General features: G+C 46.7%; 1 protein-coding gene across 4 annotated transcripts in view; it reads right to left on the minus strand.

The window, feature by feature from the left end:
• HELQ (helicase, POLQ like) overlaps positions 1-25,777 on the minus strand; it is a 938,511-nt gene that overhangs the window by 235,053 nt on the left and 677,681 nt on the right. For all 4 annotated transcript variants that reach the window (XM_069630384.1, XM_069630383.1, XM_069630386.1 and 1 more), the window contains one exon: positions 1,299-1,456. In XM_069630384.1, the coding sequence (XP_069486485.1) occupies positions 1,299-1,456 (158 nt within the window). The remainder of the gene's footprint in view (positions 1-1,298; positions 1,457-25,777) is intronic.

Consider the following 25,777-nt stretch of genomic DNA (forward strand, 5'->3'; position numbering starts at 1 on the left):
CCCCATAAGCAGGGCATGATCCGAGCCTGTCGGGGCCGGGGACGGACGTCGAGGAGCATGAGCGCTCCCTCGAGAGGTTTAAGACTTACACGACGGAGGTCGTGTTATCACCTTCCTCGTCACTTTCGGCGACGGCGGGTGAGGAATCGGACTTCGACATGGCGTAGGCCGCCCACCTCTTGACTCTACGTTCTTTTAGAGTTTTGGGTTTTAAAAGCTGACAAGCCGCGCAGCCGTCTTCTTTATGATCGAGGGTCAATCAACGATTACAGCGTTTATGCTCGTCCTTCCAGGTGTACTTGCCCTTGCAGCGCGGGCAAAACCTAAAGGGTGTCCTCTGCATAGCTGAGGCAATAATTAGTGGTGATAACAACCCCGAGGAAAAGGGAAGGGAAAAGGAAAGGCATTCTCGAAGAGAAACAAGATAGTTCCACCCCCACTCTCCCTACTGTATGTTGGCCGGCGAGGCCAGGCAACGTGTTCGGCAGCGTCCAAGCATCTCCTCCGTCTCGTCTCCTCAGTCGAAGATCTTGGTCGGCGGGGAAACAGCTTTGCAGCTACGTCGAGGGGAGGGATCTATGTGTTAATGTAATAAGTCAGGACCAAGGTCCAGGAAATATGTTTTGCAATGTCTCTCGAGGAGCTCCGTGTAAAGGCGACCAAAAGCTGGGCGGAAAAAAACAATCTGAGGGACCACGACGCGTGAGGGATTCTGGGTACACTGCACGTCACTATAGGGATAGTGTTACAGACACGCCTTGTCGACGTCCCCTTTTCGACTACGAAAAACAAAATGCAATACTCCGCAGTGACCACTGGATGTCGCACCTATGCACAGCATGTGATTCTAAGCAGATTAACAAACATCAGAAATAGCTTTACTTCTGAAAAATGTCAACATGAGCGTGACCATTTATTCTCACAACTCAAGTCTTTGAAATCCATCCTGTGTGGAAATAGAACATAACAGAAAGCAGTTTGTTTACTTCACTTCCATGCTTGGTGGCTCTAAATAAATTGTGATAGAAAATGAAATCCTTATTTGTTAAACATCAGTACTGTAAGATCGAATAAGGCAAGTGCTACAAGAATACAGTGGCACATGATTCACCACTATAATAAATTATACAAAAGGGGAAGGCTCTTGGTCAATCCTTGGTGTATGAACGAATCATCCATATTAAAATGTATTCAACTGTTCTTTGTCCTCTTAATGTTACTCTTCCGAAAATAACCCTCTACCTATTTTGATCAACATGGCACATCGGAATTAACACAGAGTACAAGTCATGGCCTACCTGTCCAAAATAGATCATCCAGTCTGGCTTACACTGGGTGATCATGTCGTAAGGAGTGACAAGATAGATCAGATGGAGTAGGCTCTCAAGCACCAGTCCTTCCAGGCCATCCTTCAAGTCTCGGTATAGAAGGTCACAACAAGACAAATCGACAGCCCCTAAAATTAAACATAAAATATAATTTAAAGCTTCAAAAGGTACACAATATGTCAAAACCAGGACAGTTACTTTTACAAGAAGTAAACAAGGTAAATTGCACATGCAACATTGTATGGTCTGTACATAGAGAAAATATGTTCTGTAAAGGGTCGGAAGAAGGAGTCTGACACAATGTGGACATTTTAGGTTTCTTGTATTAAACTATTAAAGAAAAGGCCTCTCTCGCACTATCGCTATAGGGAAAAGCCCTACCTAACTGATAACTAAGGGTGCTTGTCTATAGTTAGGTCAGAACATCAAAACCAAAAAAAATTCTTTAGTCCAAAACCTAAATCTACCTGACCCTACCACTATTAAATAATAATTAAGCTTGAGCCAAAAGAAGGTCTCTTCTCCTGGCCTCCCCTTTGCCTTTTTCTAGTGAAGCAGTCTTTCAGGGATCTGATTTAATACAGCTCTTCCATGTACAAATGTATGCTTGGAGGAAAAATACTTTCTGTATGTTTATCTCTTCTGATAAGCCTTGTGGCTTTGATTTAGGAGTTCATCTAACTCTTTCCAACTGTTGATAGGTCTGGTCTGCCAGAGCATATTAGCCTTATTATCACTCTCCTCGAGACAGTCCTTCAAACATTTTCCTTTCACTTCAGAATGTTTGTTGGGTTTATCAGCTTTGAGACTTCCACAACCATTTTCCTTGTAGATTTCACTTGGTACTTTGAACTCACAATGCATCCTACACCTTTCCATGAAGTGGTTTCCCCACTCTTCAGCAATTGTCTTGCTCCCAATTATTTCCTGGGATTCCCGCTCTCTTTCCCAGCATCCTTGTCTCCACTTCTTTAAGGTTTCACAATTATTCTTATCCTTCAGTTCCTTAAATGCTTCCTTATACTTGTTTTCCATCTCGTTATCGCACTTGTGGCACACATTCTCTACTCGTTATCACATGTTTGCCCGGGGGCCTCTCACTACTCCAGTCAACCCTGGTACAGTATTGACCGACGGGGGCCTTGAGGGGCTCGGCACACACTCGAGTACTCTTCTCTAGTCTCTTCATTCCGGGCTTCTCGCTCTTTCCAATCTCACTTTCTCTGCGGTTTGCCCCGTTGTGCTTACAGCGATGGATGGGAGCTTTCCACTTCCAGGTTTCAGCGTTCTTCTGTGGGCAGCAGGCCCAACAGGCACTGCCGCGGTCACGCCACTACCAGTTGGCTCCTTGTTCCCCATCCTGATAATGGCTTCTCTGTTGTCCACTTCACTGGGTGTCCGGCATCTCTGATATGCATCCTTTGCTGCAGGTTCCGTGGCCACACCTTGCTCTGCCTATCCACGGTGCTTGGACATCAGGGGGCTTACCTTGCGTACCGTTATCTCTCCCCTCTGTTCTGGCTCCCTCATCCCATTTTCACAGGACCTCCTTAAAGAGATATTCTCCTTTTCTTCACACAACGTGTTTGATTTACTATTGCCTATAGCAAAACAACAGGCGGACACAGTGTTTTTGATGACAGACAGTCCCATTTATGCTGCTAACGTGTCGTGCATAGGGAGTTCCATTTGGGAATGGGAGTCCTTATCCCCTAAGGGGGAGTAACTCCCAGTGAGGTCCCATTTGTCCAGACCCCTAGGGAGGGTCTTGTGGAACGGGCTGGCCTCTCTAGCCTCAAAGGGGGTGGCTCCCCCTTGGAGAGAAGAGACACATACTCCTGATTCATCACAGTTCTCATGCTTGTGCTGCAAGCATGCAACAAGTGTGGACTTCGGGCATGCAGGAGAAGAAGGCAGAGACCTATAGAGAACAGAGACTAATGGTTAACTATATTTCAGACATTTACCACACACACACAAACTCACACTTCCTTTTTGCATAAATGAAAATGGAATGGTTCTGCTCATGCAATGTTCTTCATAATGATACCTTTAGAAAGAAGTTTTACTGATGCAGAAGGTCTAACAGGAATAAAGCATCCCAACAAAATAGTGTACTGTCTCCTTCACAAAGTCAACTTGTAAGAACAACTTGGGCGATACAGTCACAGTTCTGTGTAAAAAGCTTTTAAGATTCAAATGCAATACAACCTGGGCATGTGCAATCCCCCCCCCCCCGCTCTCCACCACCTATTCGAATGCTCCCTTGACTCTGCGCTAGTACACACTAATGGTGGCATTCTCGGTTGCCAATTGGATGCCATCAGAGACAGTGATGACATGTAGTGTTAGTAAGAAGGAGCCCAAGGACATGGATTCACACAAAAAGTGAAGAATCCAAAATGGATACAAATTAATGGAACTGGACAGTGCCTAAATGCACAAAACCTTAAAGGCTATTTACGTCTGAGCAAGTTTTGGTATGCAAGAGGGAATGCAGACATACAAATACGCAGAAGAGAGTTGTAGAAATGCAAAGGCAGCCTTAAATGGTCACACATTTTATGGAAAACACTTGGATGCACTTAGGATAGGGTGTATGAATGCATTATAATTTAGTTGCAGTAATCTGCTCTTTGGACATCCATGTCCAGGTCTTCTGGGAGTAAAGCAAAGTGGAGTAGCTGGCTGTGTTTGCAGAATCTGTGTATACATTTACAACAAGCAGTTGCTTAGCCAGATGTTCTGTCTATTGTACAGTGATTTTTTTGTGTCTGGTCAAGTACTCACATCATGTTAAATTCTTGCATAATCTACCATGTATTTCCATTGCATGACTGAGTGCTGTGGTGAACCAGAAGGAGGAGATGGGGTTCGGGAGCGATATTTTAAATGCATTTTAATGATAACCAAAAGAACAATGCTTCTCTGTCCCTATTGCTATGAAGGGTTTCCTTAACTATAAAGTAAACTAAGGGTGATCATCAGTCATCAACGATAAAATGGCAGTCCTCAGTCCGTAACCTATCTAGCCCTAACAGTATATTCAAAAAACATAAAATGAGCGAAGGAGATGGCCTTCTAACTCAGGCTTTACTGGGTCAATGTTCAGAGGATTTCACTCAGGAGATATTTTCACCAGCAGTTCAGGATAAAGAAATGTCTCTTTGTGCTTACATCATGTCCCTCCCGCCCCCTCAGTTGAATCTTTGGGGTTTCCCAAATGGCTCATCTCTCTTGGGCCTGTGATGAATCACAGAATCCCCGGCGGTGACCTCCTCCCATGTGGCCAGGAGAAGGTAGCCACTACCTGATCCTGACCCTGGGGGCGGATTCATGCGGGAGGATCCCATGGGAGGAGACAGCTATCAGGGAGATGTCATGACTTCACTGGATGAGGTGCAGTATTACCCTTTTTCCCCATGAGGAAGACCCTCTAACAGCAATACCCTTTTCCATCTGGAAAACCCTCTTGTGGCCCAGACCCTCCCGGCAAACTGCCAGATACGTGTTCCGACTGGTAGGAGAAGTGAACCCTCTTCTTATACTTTTATGGCCAGACACACAACCATAACACCAACACACACTTCTCAACCATAACAACTTTTTCTTCTAAAGTTCCTTTTGGTAGAACTAGTAAAAATAACTATTCACATCCCATGTGTTTAACAACATTATGAACTTGAACTCCCAGATTTAGCCAATTACTGAGACAAGGAGAATGCAGGAGCTAACTGTGTACCAATAACTTGAACCACAATGGGCCGTCTAGTTGTTTTTCCAAGACACCTGTGCGCGGGACATTTAAACCTGGCGAGCGCACTGTATGGAGAGGCAGTGCAGGGGAAGACGTTGGCTCCTGTTCAAGAGCCGACGAGCGCGAATATCACATACAGGTGTGGCATAGCAAAAAAGGCTTCCATGGGGAGGTGCCCAAGTCGGAGACTGAAGTGATGTGGAGACGGTTAGAGCAGCGAGGAAGAAACCTTACCAAGAGTATATATCTCAACCCAAGGGCCATAACTGCTAAACCACAGACACCAGGCAAGTGAAGTATGTGAGAATTCCTGACAACAAGACAGTAAGCAATTGATATATATGGGATACATTACTCACCGTAATCATATTTCTGATGCTTGTATCTGCTTAGATTCACATGCTGTGCATAGGCCGACATCTAGTGGAAGCTGCGGAGTATTACAGTTTGTTTTTCGAAACTCGAAAATGGGTGTCGACACAGGGCGTGCCAGTAATACTATCCCTAGTGTGACGTCCACTGTACCCAAGATCCCTCACGCGTCTAGGATCCTCAGATTGTATTTTTTTTCTGACATGAGGTAGCATGAGGAGTAGCGGGAGTACAGATAATCCAAGCAGATAGATAGAAAAGGTAAGACTACAAGCAATCATGCGCCTTCTCTCAGAGGGGAGGAAGGGTGGGTTGCATGTGAATCTAAGCAGATACAAGCATCAGAAATACGATTACGGTGAGTAATGTATCCCTTCTGAGGCTTGTGGAATCTGCTTAGATCACATGCTGTGCATAGATTAGCGAGCAGTACCTGAAGAAGGAGGTGGGATGTGAGAAGGGTCATGAGCAAATAAGTGTCTTGGAACTCTGTTTGTCCCACTCGTGTATCTGCCTTGGAATGGGTGTCAATGCAGTAATGCTGAGTAAAGGTGTGAATAGAGCTCCAAGTAGCTGCTTTGCAAATGGTGTCAAGGGGTACATTTGCAATGAAAGCCAGAGTGGCCCCAATGCCTCTAGTAGAGTGGGCTCTTGGCGTGAAAGGCAGAGTTCTTTCAGAGAGTGAGTAACACAGCTGGATACAGTTAATAATACACTTCGAGATGGCACCTTTAGAGACGCGATCCCCCTCTCTGCCTTTAGCTACGGAGACAAACCGTTGATCTGTTTTTCTTAGCGGTCTGGTTTTATTTACATAGTAGAGGACCGCCCTACGCACATCTAGGGTGTGTAGTTTCACCTCAGCCGAGCTTTGAGGGTCTTGGAAGAAAGCCGGAAGCGCGATGGACTGGTTTACATGGAATTTTGATATAAACTTAGGTGAGAACCTAGGGTGTGTGCGTAAAACCAGTTTGTCTTTATGGACAGTAAAGAAGGGATCCTGCACTGACAGAGCCTGAATTTCACTGACCCTTCTTATAGAAGTAATAGCTACTAAGAAGGCCGTTTTATAAGTCAGGTGTTTGAGACTGCTTTTATGCATGGGCTCGAAAGGGGGTCCCATGAGCTTGGCTAGCACCACATTAAGGTCCCACCCTGGTGGTGGGTTTGAAATAGGAGGGTGAAGTCTCTTTACTCCTTCCATGAAGGCTTTAACTACTGGTACTTTCCACCACGAGACCTTGCTATGGGAAGTGGTGTATGCCGACAGGGCTGCCAGGTGTACTTTCAGTGAGTTAAAAACCAATCCTGCATCTAGCAGGTGGAGCATGTATGTAACAATAGTGGAAGGAGTGCAATCAACAGGGTTGATTTGTCTACTCTGGCACCATATAACAAACCTCTTCCATTTGTCAAAGTAACAGTGCCTTGTGTTTGGTTTCCTAGATTCCTTTAGGATGTCCATACACCTCTGTGGCAAATTGAGATGTCCAAACTCTATGACCTCAGGAGCCATGCTGCTAGGTTCATTGAGTTGGGTTGCTGGTGCACTGTTTGACCTTGGTGCTGGGACAGTAGGTTGTACCAGGCTGGAAGTTTGATGGGTTCGCACACCGCCATCCTGCTTAGGTGTGGGAACCAGGGTTGTCTTGCCCACATGGGAGCAACTAGGACGAGCGTCATCGACTCTCTGTTCATCTTGTTCACCACTTTCCTGATGAGAGGAGTTGGTGGAAAAGCGTACGAAAACATCCCTGACCAGTTCATCCACAGGGCGTTCCCCTGGGAGTCTGGTTAGGGGAACCTGGATGCAAATCCTGGGCATTGTCTGTTTTCGCTTGTGGAGAAAAAGTCTATAGTGGGGAAACCCCACTGAGAGAAATATCTTCTACGACCTCTCTGTGTAGAACCCATTCGTGTTCCTCTGGGAGGGAGTTTCTGCTCAGAGCATCCGCTAGGGAATTGAGCTCCCCTGGAACATGTTGTGATGACAGGAAGATGTTCCGTCTGAGTGCCCATATCCAGATTTTCTGGGCAAGCTTGGACAGATTTGGCGAACGAGTTCCTCCTTGCTTGTTCAGGTAGAACATGGCTGTTGTGCTGTCCGTCCGGATTTGCACTGACAGGTTTAGTAGGTGGTGCTCGAATGCTTGAAGCGCTCTGAATACTGCCAGAAGCTCTAGCAGGTTGATGTAGTTCTTGGCCACTGAGGGCGACCAGAGACCCTGAGCTGTGTGGTGGAGATGGTGAGCTCCCCACCCCGTCAGACATGCATCGGTACTGACTACTGCCTGTACTTCGGGATCGTAAAAGGGTTTCCCCTGTGCGAGATACTCTCTTGTCCACCAGTGAACGCTTTGTACTAGTGTTGGCGAAACGACCACTAGATCGTCCCACTGACCACTTGCCTGAGACCACTGTTTCGCCAACCATTCCTGCATGGGACGCATGCGGAGGCACGCGTGGGAGACCAGGTAAATACATGACGCCATCATGCCCAGTAAACGCATTGCTTTGCGTACCGTTATTTGGTGACCGGACTGATAATGCGGAATTTGCAGTAGTATATTCTGAATTCTTTCCTCTGAAGGAAAGGTCAATCCCTCTTGAGTATCTAGGATTGCTCCTAGGAACTGTTTGGAGGTGCTTGGCACCAGGCTTGACTTTTTCTCATTGATTGAGAAGCCTGACTCGTGGAGGAGGTCGATAGTCCTTTGATTGTTTGTCCTGCAAATTACTGGGGTTTCCCCTTTATGAGCCAGTCATCCAGATAAGGGTACACCGGGATTGCCTCCCTGCGTAGGTGTGCAGTCGCCACCGCCAGTAACTTGGTGAATACCCTTGGTGCTGAAGCTATCCCGAAGGGCAGTACCTTGAATTGGTAGTGTCGACTGTCCACCTTGAAGCGCAAGAACCTTCTGTGCGCTGGGAACATGGAAATATGAAAATATGAAAATAAGCATCTTTCATATCCAAGGTTGCCATGTAATCCCCCTTTTTTAGGAGGGGGATTACCTCTTGTAGCGTAGTCATACGAAACTTTTGGGGCTTGACATACTTGTTGGCAGGCCGTAAATCCAATACTGGGCGCATTCTCAAATCTTTCTTTGGCACAAGGAAGTAAGTTGAATAAATACCCTTGTTTACCTGGTATCCCGGGACGAGTTCTATCGCGTCCTTTTCTAGCAGAATGCCGATCTCCTCGAGGAGAATCTTCTGATGTTCTAAAGAGTGAACTCTTTGTCGTGGAGGATGGTTCTGGGGACGCTGCAGTAGCTCTATACAGTACCCTCTGGATACTGTTGACAGCACCCATCTGTCTGATGTGATCCCTTCCCAAGCCTGGGTGAAGTTGTAAATGCGTCCCCCTACTGGGGTTGCGTGAGAAGGGACCCTAAACTGAGCGTCACTGCTTTGGTGGAGGCGTGCCGCCTCCCTTGCTGGGGCTGCCTCTGCCTTTACCCCGACCTCTCCTATTACCCCTGCCGTAACCCTGGGTAGACTGTTGGCTGTTGTTTCACTCTGTACCCTGCCCCTGGGAATAGTTAGATCCTCTCTGGGAATTTTGGCCGCGTGGGCGACGAAAATTACTATTCCCTCTCTGGTTAGGGGGTTTATTGGTTAACTGGCCAAGGGACTTGAGGGTCTCATATTCATCCTTGGCATTCTTCGTCTTCGACCACCTTACCAAACAACAGATCGGCTTCCACCGGTTTGTCCAAAAATGATGCCTGGGTTTCTGCCTTAAAACCAGACTGCCGTAACCACGCATGTCTCTTGATAACAGTGCCTTCTGCTATCAATCTGCCTGCGTTGTCCGCGGCGTCAAAGGTTGCTTTAAAAATGCAACCAGACATGGCTCTACCCTCAGCGGAGATCCGAGCTAACTGGCCCTTTAAAGGTTCAGGAGCAGAGGCTATGAGTGCCGCGACTTCTTCCCACTGATGGCAGTAGTTGTAGCTGGCCAACAGGGTGGTGGAGTTTGCAATCCTTGCTTGATAGGCGGACGTTGAGGCTACTTTCCTGCCGAAACCATATATTTTTTGCTCTCCTTGTCGGGAGGAGCTTCGGACAATGACAAGGGTGTTCCAGCCCTCTTACGAGTGTTAGTGACAACTAGGGAGTCTGGCTTCAGATGTCCTCTTATATAGAGAGGGTCAGACTGGGCTGCCCCGAAAAGTTTTTCAACCCTGGGATTGACTGCTCTGGTGAGGTTCGGGTTCACCAGGGACGGGTCTATTCTTCGCTGAATGAACTTAAGGATAAGGATGGTCTGGGCAACAGGCTTCCTTTCTCCCACTAACTCCTCTGCGAAGTCCCTCTCCTCCTGGACACCGTGGGTGTCAATATGGAAATGTTCCGCTGCACGTGCGAGAACCTCGTTTAGGAGGGGTTGGTTATCGACAGGGGAGTCGGTAACCGGGGCTTCGTTTTCTACCGTGGAATCTACTCTGTAGGTTTCAGGGTCTTCCTCTTCCTCTTCTTGGTCCTCATCATCCCCATAGTAGCCCGTCCCGGTTTGCTCTTCTACCATGCCAAATTCTTGGTCCTCACCAAAGGAAGCCTCTCCTTGATACAGTGAGTATGGTCTTGAGTATGGTTGTACCTCGAAGGGGTCTGTAGACCGCATCGGTGTTTCAAACCGGGGCTTCTTACTCGGGGGGATAGGATCATTAGAGCCTGAGGGTGTCGCCCCTTGTGGATCATAGGAAAGGAAATGTTCTGGATTTTTATCGTAAAATCAGCCAAAGAAGACATCCTTGACATGACCCTATGTCCTCACTCGACCCTTTTTTGGAACTGGGAATGACTCTCTCAGCAAGTCTTGGGGATTTATCTTGAGTAGATTTGCTGGTTTTAGACATATCAGCAGACCTGGTTTTGTCTGTCTGTTTAGGGGGAGTGGTGTGTTTCACAGGTGTGGAAGAGTGCAAAGGCTGCTTCTTCTGCTGTTTTCCCCCCTCCCCGTGAGTGGAAAAATGTTTTCCCTGTCCTTTTGTGGCTCCGGAGGTTTTCGACGCCTGGCGTCGAGGATCGGGGGTAGGGTCCCTGTCCTTCGAGCGTGGGGCCTCGCTGATTTTGATTGCGGGCTCCGACTCCTGGAGCGCGGCCTGGGGGTGGAAGTCGTCTTCGTCTTCCGACGATCGAACTTCTGTTAGCCTAGGGAGCAAGGCACTCTTGGCAAGAGTGGATGATTGCCTGGAGTCATGCAGCGATCTCGATCGAGAACGCCCAGAGGACACCGAATCGGGCCGTTCTGTTTGTGCCTCTTTCCGAGAACTCGACGTCGTCGAGTCTCGTTGGACTTCGTGTGTTTAGTGTGTGTGGTGTGTGAAGCGCTTGTGTCGCTGGGGGTCTTCCCCATAGCTGCCCTGCCGGACGACCTTCCGAGGTCGGGGACTTGCGCTCGGCTGTCTTGACGCCATAATGCCCTCGCTGTCCGAAAGTACGGCGTCGCTGCCGTCGCTGAAGGCGCCCTCTGCTGCCATGGCCGCCTGCCCAGCGTGGTGGGCCCAACGCTTCGTCGAACGGTCCTTAAGTGTCTCAGGTTTAAACCTACTACACGCTCTGCAGTTCGCTTCGGGGTGGTCCCTCGGCAAGCAGAGATTGCACGTGGCGTGCCTGTCGACCCAATAGTATTTGCGATTGCACTTGGGGCAGAATTGAAAAGGGGTACCCTCCATACGCACCTTGAGGCAGCGGGCTGTTAAGTGTAGGAAATGTATAAGGTGTACCTATATACCAGGAGTGTAGAGTATGTACAACCCCCCACTCTCCCTACTTGCAGGGCCGAGGCCAGAGGCCTTCCAAGGCCCGGGCCGAGGCCAGAGGCCTTCCGAGGCCCAAATCCGTCATGCAGCAGCCGACGGTCGATTTCTTCTCCAGCCGGCGTCGAGTGTCGAAGTTCGACGTTGGGATGGGGAAGGATGTAAATAAATTAATATTTTAGCAAAAGTAGCAAAAGTATGGCTAAGGCCAGGGGACTCCGCAAAATGCTTCCGACCAGTATGGTGGAAAAAACAATCTGAGGATCCTAGACGCGTGAGGGATCTTGGGTACAGTGGACGTCACACTAGGGATAGTATTACTGGCACGCCCTGTGTCGACGCCCATTTTCGAGTTTCGAAAAACAAACTAATACTCCGCAGCTTCCACTAGATGTCGGCCTATGCACAGCATGTGAGTACACCAGGCAATTGATATTGCATAAAGAAACCTGGCAGGGGAGTAAACCAGTCAATTTGCAAGTCCCAAGAAAGATTAAAGGATAGAATGGCCTTTATTTATTGAACCATGGAAAGTTTGAGGATAAAGAAAGCCATTGCTAGCCATACAAGTTGAATTAAAGAAAGACTGTTAAAGACTCGGTTGCTGAACCAGGAATCTTCTAAGTCCAAATAAGACACCAAGAAACGGTTTTCAAAAGTGACTATTCCTCTAATTAAGAATCCAAGGGAAATAATCCACCCTCTGGAACCGAAGGCCAAGACACCCACTTCCGAGAACATTCTTGTTGGAATTATACTTATTTCAGTTGTGAACACTTTGGCCAGTTGAAGATATTTTCCTGACACATTGTCATTTGTTTATAGTGCGAGGGTCAGGATAGGCTGTTTTGGACACAGGAATGATGGATTTGTCCAGTTATTGACATCCTGACACAGGCAGATCCTTAGCTTTTGGTTTATAGGCAGGGAAACTCCTCTTTGGCATACGGTAGATAGGCATTTTTTCCAACACTTTTTCTTTTAATAAATACCTTTGTTAAAAACATGACAACCTTGTGTACGGCTCTCATTTTGAATCCTCAAAGGCCTGCCAGACTCCTTTGGATTTCTGCGTTTCTTAACCTTACAGAAGGTACTAGGGTTGCCCACTGGGCAGGGAGGCAAGCAGAGCCCCACAGAAAACAGTGATTACAGGAGCCTGAGATAGCCAAGAGATGAACATGTGATTGAAATATTGAAACCAACTCAATGCTTAGGAAACTTCTGTATCTCTGGGTATGCTCTAGCGGGTTGGCATCCCAGCGGGGCTGAGGCGGTTCGTCTCCTCTACTTTCTTGGCCCGTAAGTGTCTTCTTTTTGAATGTTACCCAACACAGCAGACTCCTGGGTTCTTCTATCCGGAAGCAGGAGTCTTTCCTCTATTCCCCTCCTGGTCTCCGCACTGTTTCTCAGGTCCTTGACCCACCATGGTTGCACCACAAAGGAAGACTGCTTTTCTGTATCCCATGCAGGTGTGTTGCCTTTCTAGCACCGGCCTTACAGTGTCTCCACTTCCTTGCTTCTCTCCACGCTACCGCAGGCTCCAAGGTCTACTGCAGCTCTGCCCTTCCAGGTCATAAGTAGGCCATAGGGGCTTGCCTCTGCGCAGCGTTCTCTCTTCCCCATTCATGATTCTTTATCTCCATCTTCACGCTCGAGTACATCAAAGGGGCATGTTGCAGCATGTCCACAGCTCAGCTGCCTTTAACTGGCCTCCAGCATTACCTTGAGCCAATAATAGAAAAGTGCCTTCAGTGATGGCTGCAGGCCATATAGTCGTACTGTTTGTTTCTTCTACTCCCATATAAGCAACCAATTGTGTTATTTGGAGGGAGTTCCTTAAAGCAATGGGAGTCCTTGTCCCACAGAGGAGAGTCACTCTGTGTGAGGTCCCGCTTTCCCTAGAGAGGGTCTTGCTTAGCAGGCTCACCTCCCTAGCCTCAAAGGCGGTGACTCCCCCTTCGAGAGAAGTGACGAATTGCCTAGATTTGCGACAGTGCCCACAACATTTGTTAGGCTTTTTCTTATTTCCTTGCCATCCTCTCCTCTAGTAACCCGAATGTTTTCCTTTTTCTTCTGAGTCACTTAAATCTTTCCATCCAACACACCCTCAACTGTAGTACTTTCTCCAAACACTCTCACTCCAGAGGAAGCGAGTCATTCTTCTGGACCAAGAAGACCTACTTTATCTTTAGTTTTGTATTAAGTTTGAGGGACAGAAGTAGGGGACAGTGGACTATTGATTTGCACAGACATTTTGACAGAGTCATTACTCTTTAAGTTGATGTAGGGAATCCCCTCTTAGAGTTAGGGAAAGGTAGGTATAGTTATAGCAACCAATAAGTCACCTGTTCGTCAGTACCCTCCTTCTGCACCCTTAGAAATGCTTGCACAGGCCATCCCTATAATGTGGCCGAAAATGTTCCATGTGTGAGGGAAGCCTTTGCCGGTCCTGCCCATGTATTAACGGTTTGTGTTGCATTGTGAGGAAAGCTCTTACTTCTGTAAGCTCCGCAGTACCCACTCCTAGGTTCTGACTATTATGGGTTCCTGTGAGGAAGTTGTCACTGTTGCTACCCATGCCATACTTGTATGATTCAGTGGCAGAAGTTTTCAGTGTTGCTGTTCATTATGTGACTGTTCAAAATGTGATAAAGATAGCAATGCAGGGGGACCTTGTGCCTGTTCTCTGTGAGGGGATCATTTGCTTGGATGTTACGTATATTGTACCTTTCCCATATTATCCTTGAAGTTTGAACTTCTGTTGCATGCATTTTTTACTGGGTGTGAATAAAGTTTGCACCATTTCTGCCAGAGCTGTTTTAATGAGTTGAGAAAGCAGTTTTGCCCAAAATTAATGCTACTGTAAGGGAGGCAGGGTATCACAAGTATGACACTGACATAAAAGGTACAATTTGTAAAACCTTTATTGAAGTTTCAATGGGGTTGGAGAAACTCCTATTTTGCCCTATAGCTAAAATGGGAGTAATCTCGACCATCAAATCATAAATAAAACAGTAAGTAAAGAGAAAAAGAGAACTTTTCTGCAAGATCACTCTTCGACCTCCGCGACTCAAATGATAGGTACAAGTTTTGGTAGTGTCGCAATGGTGCGTGCAGGGAATGAAGACTAAGGGCCTCATTACACGTTGTGCGGTAAAAATCGGAATTTTACGGCATGGCGCTATTAGCGTGTCCGCCCTCGCTAAAGACCGCTAATAGCGTCCCATTACGAGTTTGCAGACACGAGCATAGCACCATGCCGTAAATGACTTTACCGCCATGCTGCAAAAGTCAACAAAATGCCAATTACCGGCCTCGACCAAAGTGCTGATAGCACCTCCTCCCTCACGCAACATGCAAATAGCGGTCACCGCTATTAGCGGACACCGTTAAAAAGCGGAACTGGAAATAGCGTCATCGCACAGTAACGCGAAAGAGAACGGCGGCCATCTTTAAAAACACAATCCATTGCCATCCTCTGCATCCAGGACCTCTTTCCGGAGAACTCCGTCAAGAAACCATCCAGGACTGCCCGAAGATGTCAAAGGCCTTAAAAAAAAGCTCAGATCGTCAGCGGAAAGAGAAATTTACACCTGAGGAGCTCATAATGCTGACTAGCACACTTGCAGCCAATGCCGAAGTCGTCTTCGCCAATGATATGCGCCGGGAGGCTATCATCAAGAAAAAGGCCATCTGGGACGAAGTTGCCCGCAAAGTTAGTGCAGTGGGCACTACCACCCGCAGTGTGAAGGACTGTGAAGGACTGCTGCAAGAGGTGGGACGACCTCCGGCTCCGTGTGCGGAATATCCTATCTGTCAACCGCAACCTTGCAATGGCCACAGGAGGTGGCGAAGAATCACCTCTGAAGATGAAGGAGTGGGAGGAGACATGTGCCTCCACAATAGGAGTCGAAACCATAGAGGGGGTCGGAGATATGGAGCATGGTGTGGCCATTTCATCTGATGGAGGTGAGTGTATACGTCAAACAATGCACAGTGAAGCGTGAGGGGGTACCCCAAACATGTGTCGATGACCAGGCCATTGATCCAGCCACACACATACATGCATGCATGCATCACCATATACACGTGCAATACAGACCCATCAATGCATGACCAACCCGACATCCCCATTACAAGAATCACTGATAAATAGGCCCCAATGCATAGAGCAGCATGACGTGAACATTCTGCTTGAGGCACCTAGACCCATTAACGATGATGTACCCTATTTATGTCCTCCACAGGATCACCGACAGACACTGGAGACAAGCACTGCTGCACGTACTCCCCCAGCAGCCAAAAAAGCCAGGATGCATGAGAAAGGTGACACCGCCACCACCTCCAGGGGAACTGGGAGGACAGTCCATCTGAGGGCCAAGGGCGGCAGGAGCACCATTTCATCACAGCCTGAGGGCATGGATCCTGTTGTAGCTGAACCCACGCCAGTGTGCCCCATCATTGCTGAGATGAGCACGGAGGGCACGCACTCCGCTTGCCACCAGCTCAAATGGGGAGGCAGCAGCCACTGCACCGCCCACTGATGAGGACGCAATCGACGGCCTACAACTAATCCATACCCCCAGCCCAACATGGTCCATTGAGGGGAGTCCAAGGGCAACGTCCGGATCTGCTAGCCAGGGAGCACACGACACCCACACTGTAGAAGGTGCATGGAGCCCTCAGGTGTCCTCACCGGATGCCCGAAGCACGGACCAGGGCGCACCGTCCAGCCCAGCAGCACCTACCACCCTGCCTGACCTTGCAACCATCACCTGGAGGCAGGAAGACATTACTGCGCTGGTCGCCCAGCATGTGGCCGAGACAGGCCGTCTAAGGGATGACCTCAACCAATATGCAGGGCAAACAAAGGAGGCCATTGAGGCCTGCACTGACAGGATATGCCAGGAAATGGGCCAACTCCGCCAGGCCATTTTACGTATTGGGGACATCATGGAGCAGCATCACCAACCCCCAACACAGGATCGACCGGGAACCTCCTCCTCAGCGAGTTCCCAGCACACCAGCCCCCTGCGCCGCTCTCTGCGCAACCTGAGGCGCCCCACATCACACCAACCCAATGTTGGTGGAGGCCCTGAGGCTTAGGTCCACCAAGGACCAGGTGGCACATGTGGGGCAGGAAACGTAGACACCATAAGACTCACCTGGGTGTTTTGGGGGGGAGGGGGGTAAGGGTGCATTTGGGTGTTTTGGGGGGAGGGGGGTAAGGGTGCATTTGGGTGTTTTGGGGGGAGGGGGGTAAGGGTGCATTTGGGTGTTTTGGGGGGGAGGGGGGTAAGGGTGCATTTGGGTGTGTTGGGGTGTTGCACTTCTTATCACAATCTGTTCAATATACACTGTTCTGAAGTTGAAACCCAAGCGTGGTCTCCATCATTGCGTATGTGTCATTTATTTTGGACAGGGTCCTTTGTGGAACTCAAAACATGCACCAGGGCAACAATATCCGTCTCCGTCCATGCTATTTCACCTTTGTCCCTGATGGGATTTCAGAATCAGATGCTGATGCACATGGTGTGCCTCCTTGGCATTGCCTCTTGCATGTCCTGCCGGGGCATTCCACCCGTACTCATCCCCATCCACATCATGCTCTTCTGGTGGTTGCATGTCAATTTCAGGTGGCATTGGCACAGTCCATCATATGCACATTTTTTAATGCTGTACACATGCCATGGTTATCTTTGCGTCCACCCGTACTCATCCCCATCCACATCATGCTCTTCTGGTGGTTGCATGTCAATTTCAGGTGGCATTGGCACAGTCCATCATATGCACATTTTTTAATGCTGTACACATGCCATGGTTATCTTTGCCACTTTGACACGGCTGTACAGGAGTGCCTCACCCAGGCTGCTTAGGCAGCGGAGCACTGTCATTGGAAGGCTGACTGCCAGCTCTATCACGACGCAGGTACGGGGATGTGCAATATTGTTGTCCTCTTCCTGCTGGTTCTGTGGGTTCCGTACAGGGGTTAGGAGCCACCTCCTCTGTGGATAGCTGGCATCGCCTGTATGGTATGAGGAATGGGTACCTGTTACGGGTCACCTCTGGTGCGGGCTATTGTTGGTGCTGCGCTGCTATCATGTAGTCAAGCCCGTCATGTCATGCTGCTGCTATTGGGACCATCTTGGTGTGGGAAGGGGTGTGGTGTGCTCTTTTATGCTGCCTGTCTCCATTGCATGCACCTGTGCTGATTGTGTCCACCGTGGTAGATGGGTACACTGCTCAGGTCTCTTAACGGGTGCTTTTCGATGCCGTTATTAGCGCCATGCCGGTAAGGGGTTTTTGGGTGTTTTCCATGCCGCTAATGCCATGTCCGCATGGCTTGTGATGGCCTGGTATTAGTGCCATGGCGCTAATTCCGGCCTGGGGGTCGCGCGCCCGCGGCCTTGCCGCTATTAGTGGCACCGTAATTAACGGGTGCGCTGATAGCGGTGGGTCCGGGTCGTGATTGGCTTGGGAAATTACCAGTACCGGTAATTCCTTACCGGTACCGGTATTCCCTTACCGCACAACGTGTAATGAGGCCCTAAGAGTTCCCCTACTCCGTTTGTCAGAATTGAAAAGGGTTTCTGGACACATCAATTACTGCGCCACAGTAATGAGTAGATTTCAGAAAGCTGGTTCTTTTGACATACTAAGTATTTATTAATGGCCCTTTACGATAACACCTGTTTCGGCATTCCTGGTGTGCCTTTTTCAAATCAGGGCAATAAATGTCGTTAAAAAAATGAAAACAGTGGTATATGTACAATATGGTGTTGTGTCCAAAAATTGAGTGAAGAAATAAAATAAAAAACAACAAATATGTTCCGATCATATTCACATCATATGGTCAAATAGTAAAACAAAGAAAATGTACATAGACATTTTGGTAATTAGACATTCCGAAATCAAAGTAACCATGATCAAAGCATCCATTTTCACATGATATAAATAATAGACACGATACATACATTGTAATAAATTCCACGTGGCAGCATTGCATAGAAGCATGTAGCAGTACATGAAAGTGCGTGTATAGTGCAAAAATGGTAAACATACCATCAAGCCGTCATGTTACATTGATGAAAATAAGGTAGAGGACCTTAAAGAGGGGAAGGGGGTGAGGGAGGTATCAATGGGTTTAGAGAAAGGAAAAAATTTAAGAATTGGAAAAAGTGGGAGAGAAACAAAATTAATGCATGTCCAAGCTACATTGTTTGTATCATTAATCAAACCAAGGACGGACTGGGCTTACCTATCTGCTGAGTTCAAAACCGCATAATATCGTAATGGCGAATTGAGTCCCATCAGACTCATAAGAAATACGGGGGCTTCAAAAAACAGAGGTAAGAGGTTCATTGTCACTGGCTAAGTCTGACCGGACAAATAATATAGTGTATTAAATTGGTTGGTAGCTGTGTCCGCACTTCCCTTTATAAGTTTTCAGTCTAGTGTGGTACAAGTGTGTCGTAAAGTGGAGTCCGCTTTATTCTTTATTGGTTGTAGTCACATATTTTGGAAAAGTGCTGGTACGGATCGTACGCAATAATCACTTACTTACAGTGCGGTTAATAAAAACATCTGTGCCTAGTAGTATACGTGGTAGTTATAAATACCCATGTGTTCAAAAAGCCTGTAAGTATCAAGTAACGTGCATTCTCCCAAGCATGCTGTTTGGAAATGAACGAGATCTTTTCCTTTTTGATTTTACATAAGCGTATCTCCCCAACGTTAAAATCCCTTAGTGGGCTTCGACATGTTGCGCTGACCCGTTGCTAATTGGTGAAACCTAGTGGGAGGGCTTGAAGCTTGAAGTCCCACCTAGGGCTTACCTGCAAGTGTCATTGTTCGTGCATCACGCGTCGGTCCTACAAAATGGACGTCCTAAGTTGTATTTCTAATGTTACTATGGTAACAACTGGGTCCTACCTCTGTTTCGATGTTGAAACAGCTGTCGGCTATATTTAGGGACAGTATTCTCTTTAAATATGGTCAGTACGTGTATGTACTAAGAGCGACTGAATCCTAGTGCCAGTGGGCCAAGGGAAAGCAATTAAATAACAGATTCATCTGTTCCTACGTCCAAAGCGCATATTACTGTAATAATCTAAGGTGTCCATGAAATGAGCTAATTCAAATCGGAGTGTTCAGGAACATGAAGCGACTCTAATTTTAATCTAAATATATGTCCAGCAAAAGAAGGGGTGTTACACTATTCCCAGTAAATTATGGGAGATGTAGTTTGCCTGAATATACCATGTTTTTTGTCAAACTGTTGTAGGGCAGGCAGCATGAGTTGGTGCTTTGCATATCTTTGTTAAGAGATATGGGCGCTTTGAGGGGCAATTGCCGCTGCTCCGAAGTTAGTGTCAGATATGCACATAGTTCCTCACAAACAGTGTTTCACTAATCTCAGTGTATTATGGGAGATGTAGTCTGAATGGATATACCATGTTTACTATTAGAATGTTGTAGGTCAGACAGCATGATTAGCATGATTAGGTGCTTTGCATATCTATTTGAAAAAGTCTGAGTACATATACTGAATTCTCTTTTCTAATGTTAAAAAATGGAAAACTTGATTAAATGTTGGACATATCCTCATGAGAAAAGTCTTTAACATCTTGATTATTCCTAAATATCATAAAAAGTAAGACATTTCATTGTCCGTGTTTAAACCAATTTCTACACATATGAAATGGTTAATAAGTTTAGCCTCCTCCTGTCGTAACAGCACTAGCAAACTTGGTAATGGGTATGTTCGAAGACTTACTAATCTATACCACAGAGACATATAGAGAACACGTCATAAAATGGACTCGCTGCATCAATGACTTTCTTTTTATATGGAATGGCACATTACAAGAACTGGAAACTTTCAGACATAAAATCAACAATAATAAATTGGGTATAGAATTCACAGGTGTCTGCAGAAACACAGAGATCAACTTTCTGGATCTGACCATTTACATATCAGGAGAGCACCTCAAAACTTGTCACTATGAGCCAGTAATTCGGAACATCCCAAAAGGAGAGTACATCAGGGCAAGGAGAAATTGTCAAGAACAAATACATTTCAAGGAAGAATGTGAAACCCTTTCTACTAGATTCAAAGCCAGAGGCTACTCACAAGCAAGTATTCAAACAGCAGATAACAAAGCACAACTGACACCAAGGATACAAACTCTAACACAACGGGACAAACCCAAGCATGAGGAAAAGGTACAATTTATCACCACATACCGTGCAGACAAACATCTAATCAAGAAAAACTCTCAGGAGACACTGGTACTTACTCAAACTAGACCTCCACATAGGAGCTTTTATCCATGACCAACCACCGTTAGTCTACAGACGAGCCAGAACCTTAAAAATGAGCCTCAGTCCCTCACACAACTCCCCGACGACAACAAGGAGACAACTGGGACCCGGCTCCAAAAATTTAGGCCAGGCTTCAGAAAATGTGGTACTTGCTCCATGTGTAAACATGCAACAACCATGACTGGCATTTTCAAAGACAACAACGGGATTCAAATCAAAATACGAGAGCAAATTAATTGTCGAACAAAGTATGTTATATATGCTATCATATGCACTTGCAGGGAAGATCTACATCGGTAGCACAATCCAAGAACTCTGTTTTAGGATCACAGAACATCTAGCAGTGATCGGAAGTCAGGACAAAAATCTGCCCCTAGCAGAACATTGGCAGTGCTTTCATCAGATGGACGATAAACAACATATTAAATTTATTGGTCTTAAAAGAGTTACCCTGGGGCGCAGCGGTGGAAATTAGGAACTGATGTTATGCCAGGAGGAGGCTAAACTTATTTACCATTCAGATGTGTAGAAATTGGTTTAAACACGGACAATTAAATGTCTTACTTTTTATGATATTTAGGAATAATCAAGATGCTAAAGACTTTTCTCACGAGGATATGTCCAACATTTAATTATGTTTTCCATTTTTTAACATTAGGAAAGAGAATACGGTATATGTTCTCGGACTTTTTCAAATAGATATGCAAAGCACCCAATCATGCTAATCATGCGGTCTGCCCTACAACATTCTGACAGTAAACATGGTATATCCATTCAGACTACATCTCCAATAATACACTGAGATTAGTGAAACACTGTGAGGAACTACGTGCATATCGGACACTAACTTAGGAGCAGCGGCAATTCCCCCTCAAAGCGCCCATATCTCTTAACATAGATATGCAGAGCACCAAATCATGCTGCCTGCCCTACAACAGTTTGACAGAAAAAAAATTGTATATTCAGGCAAACTACATTTCCCATAATACACTGACAATAGTGGAATACCCCCCTTCTTTTGCTGGACATACATTTAGATTATAATTAGAGTCGCTTCATGTTCCTGAACACTCCGATTTGAATTAGCTCATTTCATGGACACCTTAGATTATTACAGTAATATGCGCTTTGGACGTAGGAACAGATGATTCTGTTATTTAATTGCTTTCCCTTGGCCCACTGGCTCTAGGATTCACTCGCTCCTAGTACATACACATACCTACCATATTTAAATAGAATACTGTCCCTAAATATGGCAGACAGCTGTTTAAACATTGAAACAGAGGTAAGATCCAGTCGTTACCATAGTAACATTAGAAATACAACTTAGGACGTCCATTTTGTAGAACCCGACGCGTGATGCACGAACAGTGACACTTGCAGGTAAGCCCTAGGGGGGACTTCAAGCCCACCCACTAGGTTTCACCAATTAGCAACGGATCCACGCAACACGCGGAAGCCCACTAAGGGATTTTAACATTGGGGAGATATGCATATGTAAAATAAAAAATAAAAAGATGTTGTTCATTTCCAAACAGCACGCTTGGGAGAATGCACGTTACTTAATGCTTACAGGCTTTTTGAACACATGGATATTTATAACTACCACGTATATTACTAGGCACAGATGTTTTTATTAACCGCACTGTAAGTAAGTGATTAATGCGCACGATCCGTACCAGCACTTTTCCAAAATATGTGACTACAACCAATAAAGAATAAAGCGGACTCCACTTTACGACACACTTTTATCCCTCTAGACTGAAAACTTATAAAGTGAAGTGTGAACATACCTTCCAACCTATTTAATACACTATATTATTTGTCCAGTCAGACTTAGCCAGTGACAATGCACCTCTTACCTCTGTTTTATGAAGCGCCCGTATTTCTTATGAGTCTGATGGGACTCAACTCGCCATTACGATATTATGTGTTTTTGAACTCAGCAGATAGGTAAGCCCAGACCGTCCTTTGTTGGTTTAATTAATAATACAAACAACGTAGCTTGGGCATGGATTAATTTTGTTTCTCTCCCACTTTTTCCAATTCTTCAATTTTTTCCTTTTCTCTAAACCCATTGATACCTCCCTTACCCCTTGCCCTCTTTATGGTCCTCTATCTTATTTTCATCAATGCAACATGACGGTTTGATGGTATGTTTACCATTTTTGCACTATACACGCTCTTTCACGTACTGCTACATGCTTCTATGCAATGCTGCCACATGGAATTTATTACAATGTATGTATCATGTCTATTATTTATATCATGTCAAAATGGATGCTTTGATCATGGTTACTTTGATTTCGGAATGTCTAATTACCAAAATGTCTATGTACATTTTCTTTGTTTTACTATTTGACCATATGATGTGAATATGATCGGATCATATTTGTTGTTTATTTTATTTCTACACTCATTTTTTGGATACCACACCATATTGTACTTATACCACTGTTTTCATGTTTTTTAACAACAGTTATTGCCCCGATTTGAAAAATCCACACCAGGAATGCCGAAACACGTATTATCGTAAAGGGCCATTAATAAATACTTAGTATGTCAAAAGAACCAGCTTTCTGAAATCTACTCATTACTGTGGCACAGTAATTGATGTGTGCAGAAACCCTTTTCATAAATAAAACAGTCCTAGTTGAGTCTGTCAAATCAAAATGGCCTATACTAACACAAACCTAATGCCTGCCCTATATCTTGTAAAAAAGTGTAAAAGAACAAGTTACTTTCTTACCTGGTAACGTTCTTTCGATGGGACGGTCCGACAACGTATTCCATATCTATCTATGACAGGTAATGTCCACAGCTGTGCTGCTTTGGAAAATCTTTGGCGTCTGCGTCCTGCGTCGATGACGTCGATGCGCCGTCCCCGAGGACCTCTTCCGACGGCCAACGTCACCCGATGTGATAAGTAGGACGCACGACGCCCATAGCCTCAGTTATAGTTTTTTCCCAGAACGTGTGCCACCAGTTTTCTGCCAGTCAGACACACAAGGCCTTGCGGAATGCAAGCTGCAATCGCAAAAGAGGTTCTGCAGCGGGGAAGGCAGGGAGGGAGCGATAGGGAATACGTCGGACCATCCCATCGAAAGAACGTTACCAGGTAAGAAAGTAACTAGTTCTTCGAGGGGATTGGGTCCTCTGACGTATTCCATATCTATGACAGACTCCCAAAGCAGTACCAAGCAAGGAGGTGGGAAAGAATTTAGAATACAAATTTCGCAAGTCCAATCAAATTGCGGAATAGAGAACTGCCTTGCCAAAAGCCAGATCTTGCCCTCTGATGGAATCAAGGGAATAGTGACGTACAAAAGTATGTACTGAAGTCCAGGTGGCTGCATCACAAATGTGACGAATAGGAACTCCCCTCTGCAAGGCAGTAGACGCAGCCACTCCTCTGGTAGAATGGGCCCGCAAGCCAGCCGGAGGGTCCTTACCCGCCAAGCGGTAACACTCAGAGATAGCTAAAATAATCCAACGAGACAGTCTGTTTTGTCACAGCTTGACCCAAACGCTTTCCAGCGTAACCAATGAAAAGTTGATCGTCCACTCTGACCCGGGACATGCGCGAGATATAAAAGCTCAATGCTCTCCTATGATCCAGCCTAAGGAGCCTCTCCTCTTCCTTACCAGGATGTGGAGGAGGATAGAACGCCGGAAGAACAACCTTCTGGCCCAAATGAAATTCCGAAACCACCTTCGGAAGAAAAGAAGGACAAACTCCAAGGACAACCCTGTCCTTATGGAACACAGTGAAGGGTGGCTTAACTGAAAGTGTCTGTAACTCATTCACACTGCGAGCGGAAGTAACCGCAACCAAAAACACAGTTTTCAGAGTCAACAGCCTCAAAGGGCAAGAATGTAAAGGCTCAAACGGAGCACCCATAAGAAACTTAATAACAAGGTTCAAATCCCAACCTGGCACCAAAAAAGGTGACGGAGGGAACACATTAGTGAGCCCTTTCAGAAACTGCGAAATTAAAGGAATCTTAAAATAGGAACACTCTTCAGACGAGCGCTTAAATATGGACAGTGCCACCAGGTAACCTTTAATGGTCCCCACTTGCAAGCCCCTGTGGGCCAAAGAAAGCAAAAAAGACAGAACCATGGGAATGTCAAATTCAAAAGGATCCACATTCTGAACATTGCACCAGTCGCAGAACTTTCTCCAATGGCAACGGTACAGAGACTTTGTTGCCGGCCGCCTGGCCGAGAGGAACACCTCTATCACGTCTTCAGGGAGGTCCCAATCCTTATACCTCAACCTTTCAGAAGCCAAGCGTGACGATTGAGGGATCTGACCTCTGGATGGAGAACCTGACCCCCCTCCCGTGAGAGCAGATCGTCTCGGTAGGGAAGATGACGTGGAGGGCAGATGGACAAGTCTAGAAGGTCCGGGTACCACGTCCTCCGGGCCCACGCCGGAGCAATGAGGATCATCCGGGAACCGAACCTCCGTAACCTCTGCAGCACGTGCGGGATGACGGGGACTGGAGGAAACGCGTACAGCAGTGGGAATGACCACTCCACCACGAACGCGTCTCCTAAGGCTCCTTTTGGAGGAAATTCCCGCGAGCAAAACTTTTCGCACTTCCGGTTGACACTGGAGGCGAAGAGATCCACTTGAGGGGTTCCCCAAAGGGCGAAGATCTCCAAGAGAATCTCCAGAGCCAGCTCCCACTCATGAGAGATCGAGCTCTGCCTGCTCAGAGCGTCCGCCGTCTCGTTATCGTCTCTGGCCAGATGAACAGCCGAGATCGAAACTTCCTGCTGGATGGCCCAGAATTCGAGCTGCATCGCCTCCTTGCACAGCGGAAGTGACCCTGCCCCCCCCCCCTTTTTGTTGAGGTAGTGCATGGCCACTGTGTTGTCCGTTAGAATCAGGACAGTCTTTCCTCGCACAGTCGGCAGAAAAGCCTTCAGGGCTAGCCTGACGGCCCTCAGCTCCAACAGATTGATATGGAGTCTGGACTCCGATGGAGACCAACGACCGCTGACTGTTAACTCGTTGGCATGAGCTCCCCATCCCGTGAGGGATGCGTCCGTCACGATCGTCACCTCTGGCCAGGGCAGGCAAAATGGGGCCCCCTTCATCAGATTGCCCTCGATGGCCCACCACAGAAGGTCCCGGGCTACCGAGGGCGGCACCTGAACAGGGTCCGACAGCCTGCCGGAGGACTGAGACCACTGGAGCTTGAGTGCCCACTGCA

The sequence above is a fragment of the Ambystoma mexicanum genome, chromosome 6q, assembly GCF_040938575.1.
Source record: "Ambystoma mexicanum isolate Mex_15411 chromosome 6q, UKY_AmexF1_1, whole genome shotgun sequence".
NCBI lineage: Eukaryota > Metazoa > Chordata > Amphibia > Caudata > Ambystomatidae > Ambystoma > Ambystoma mexicanum.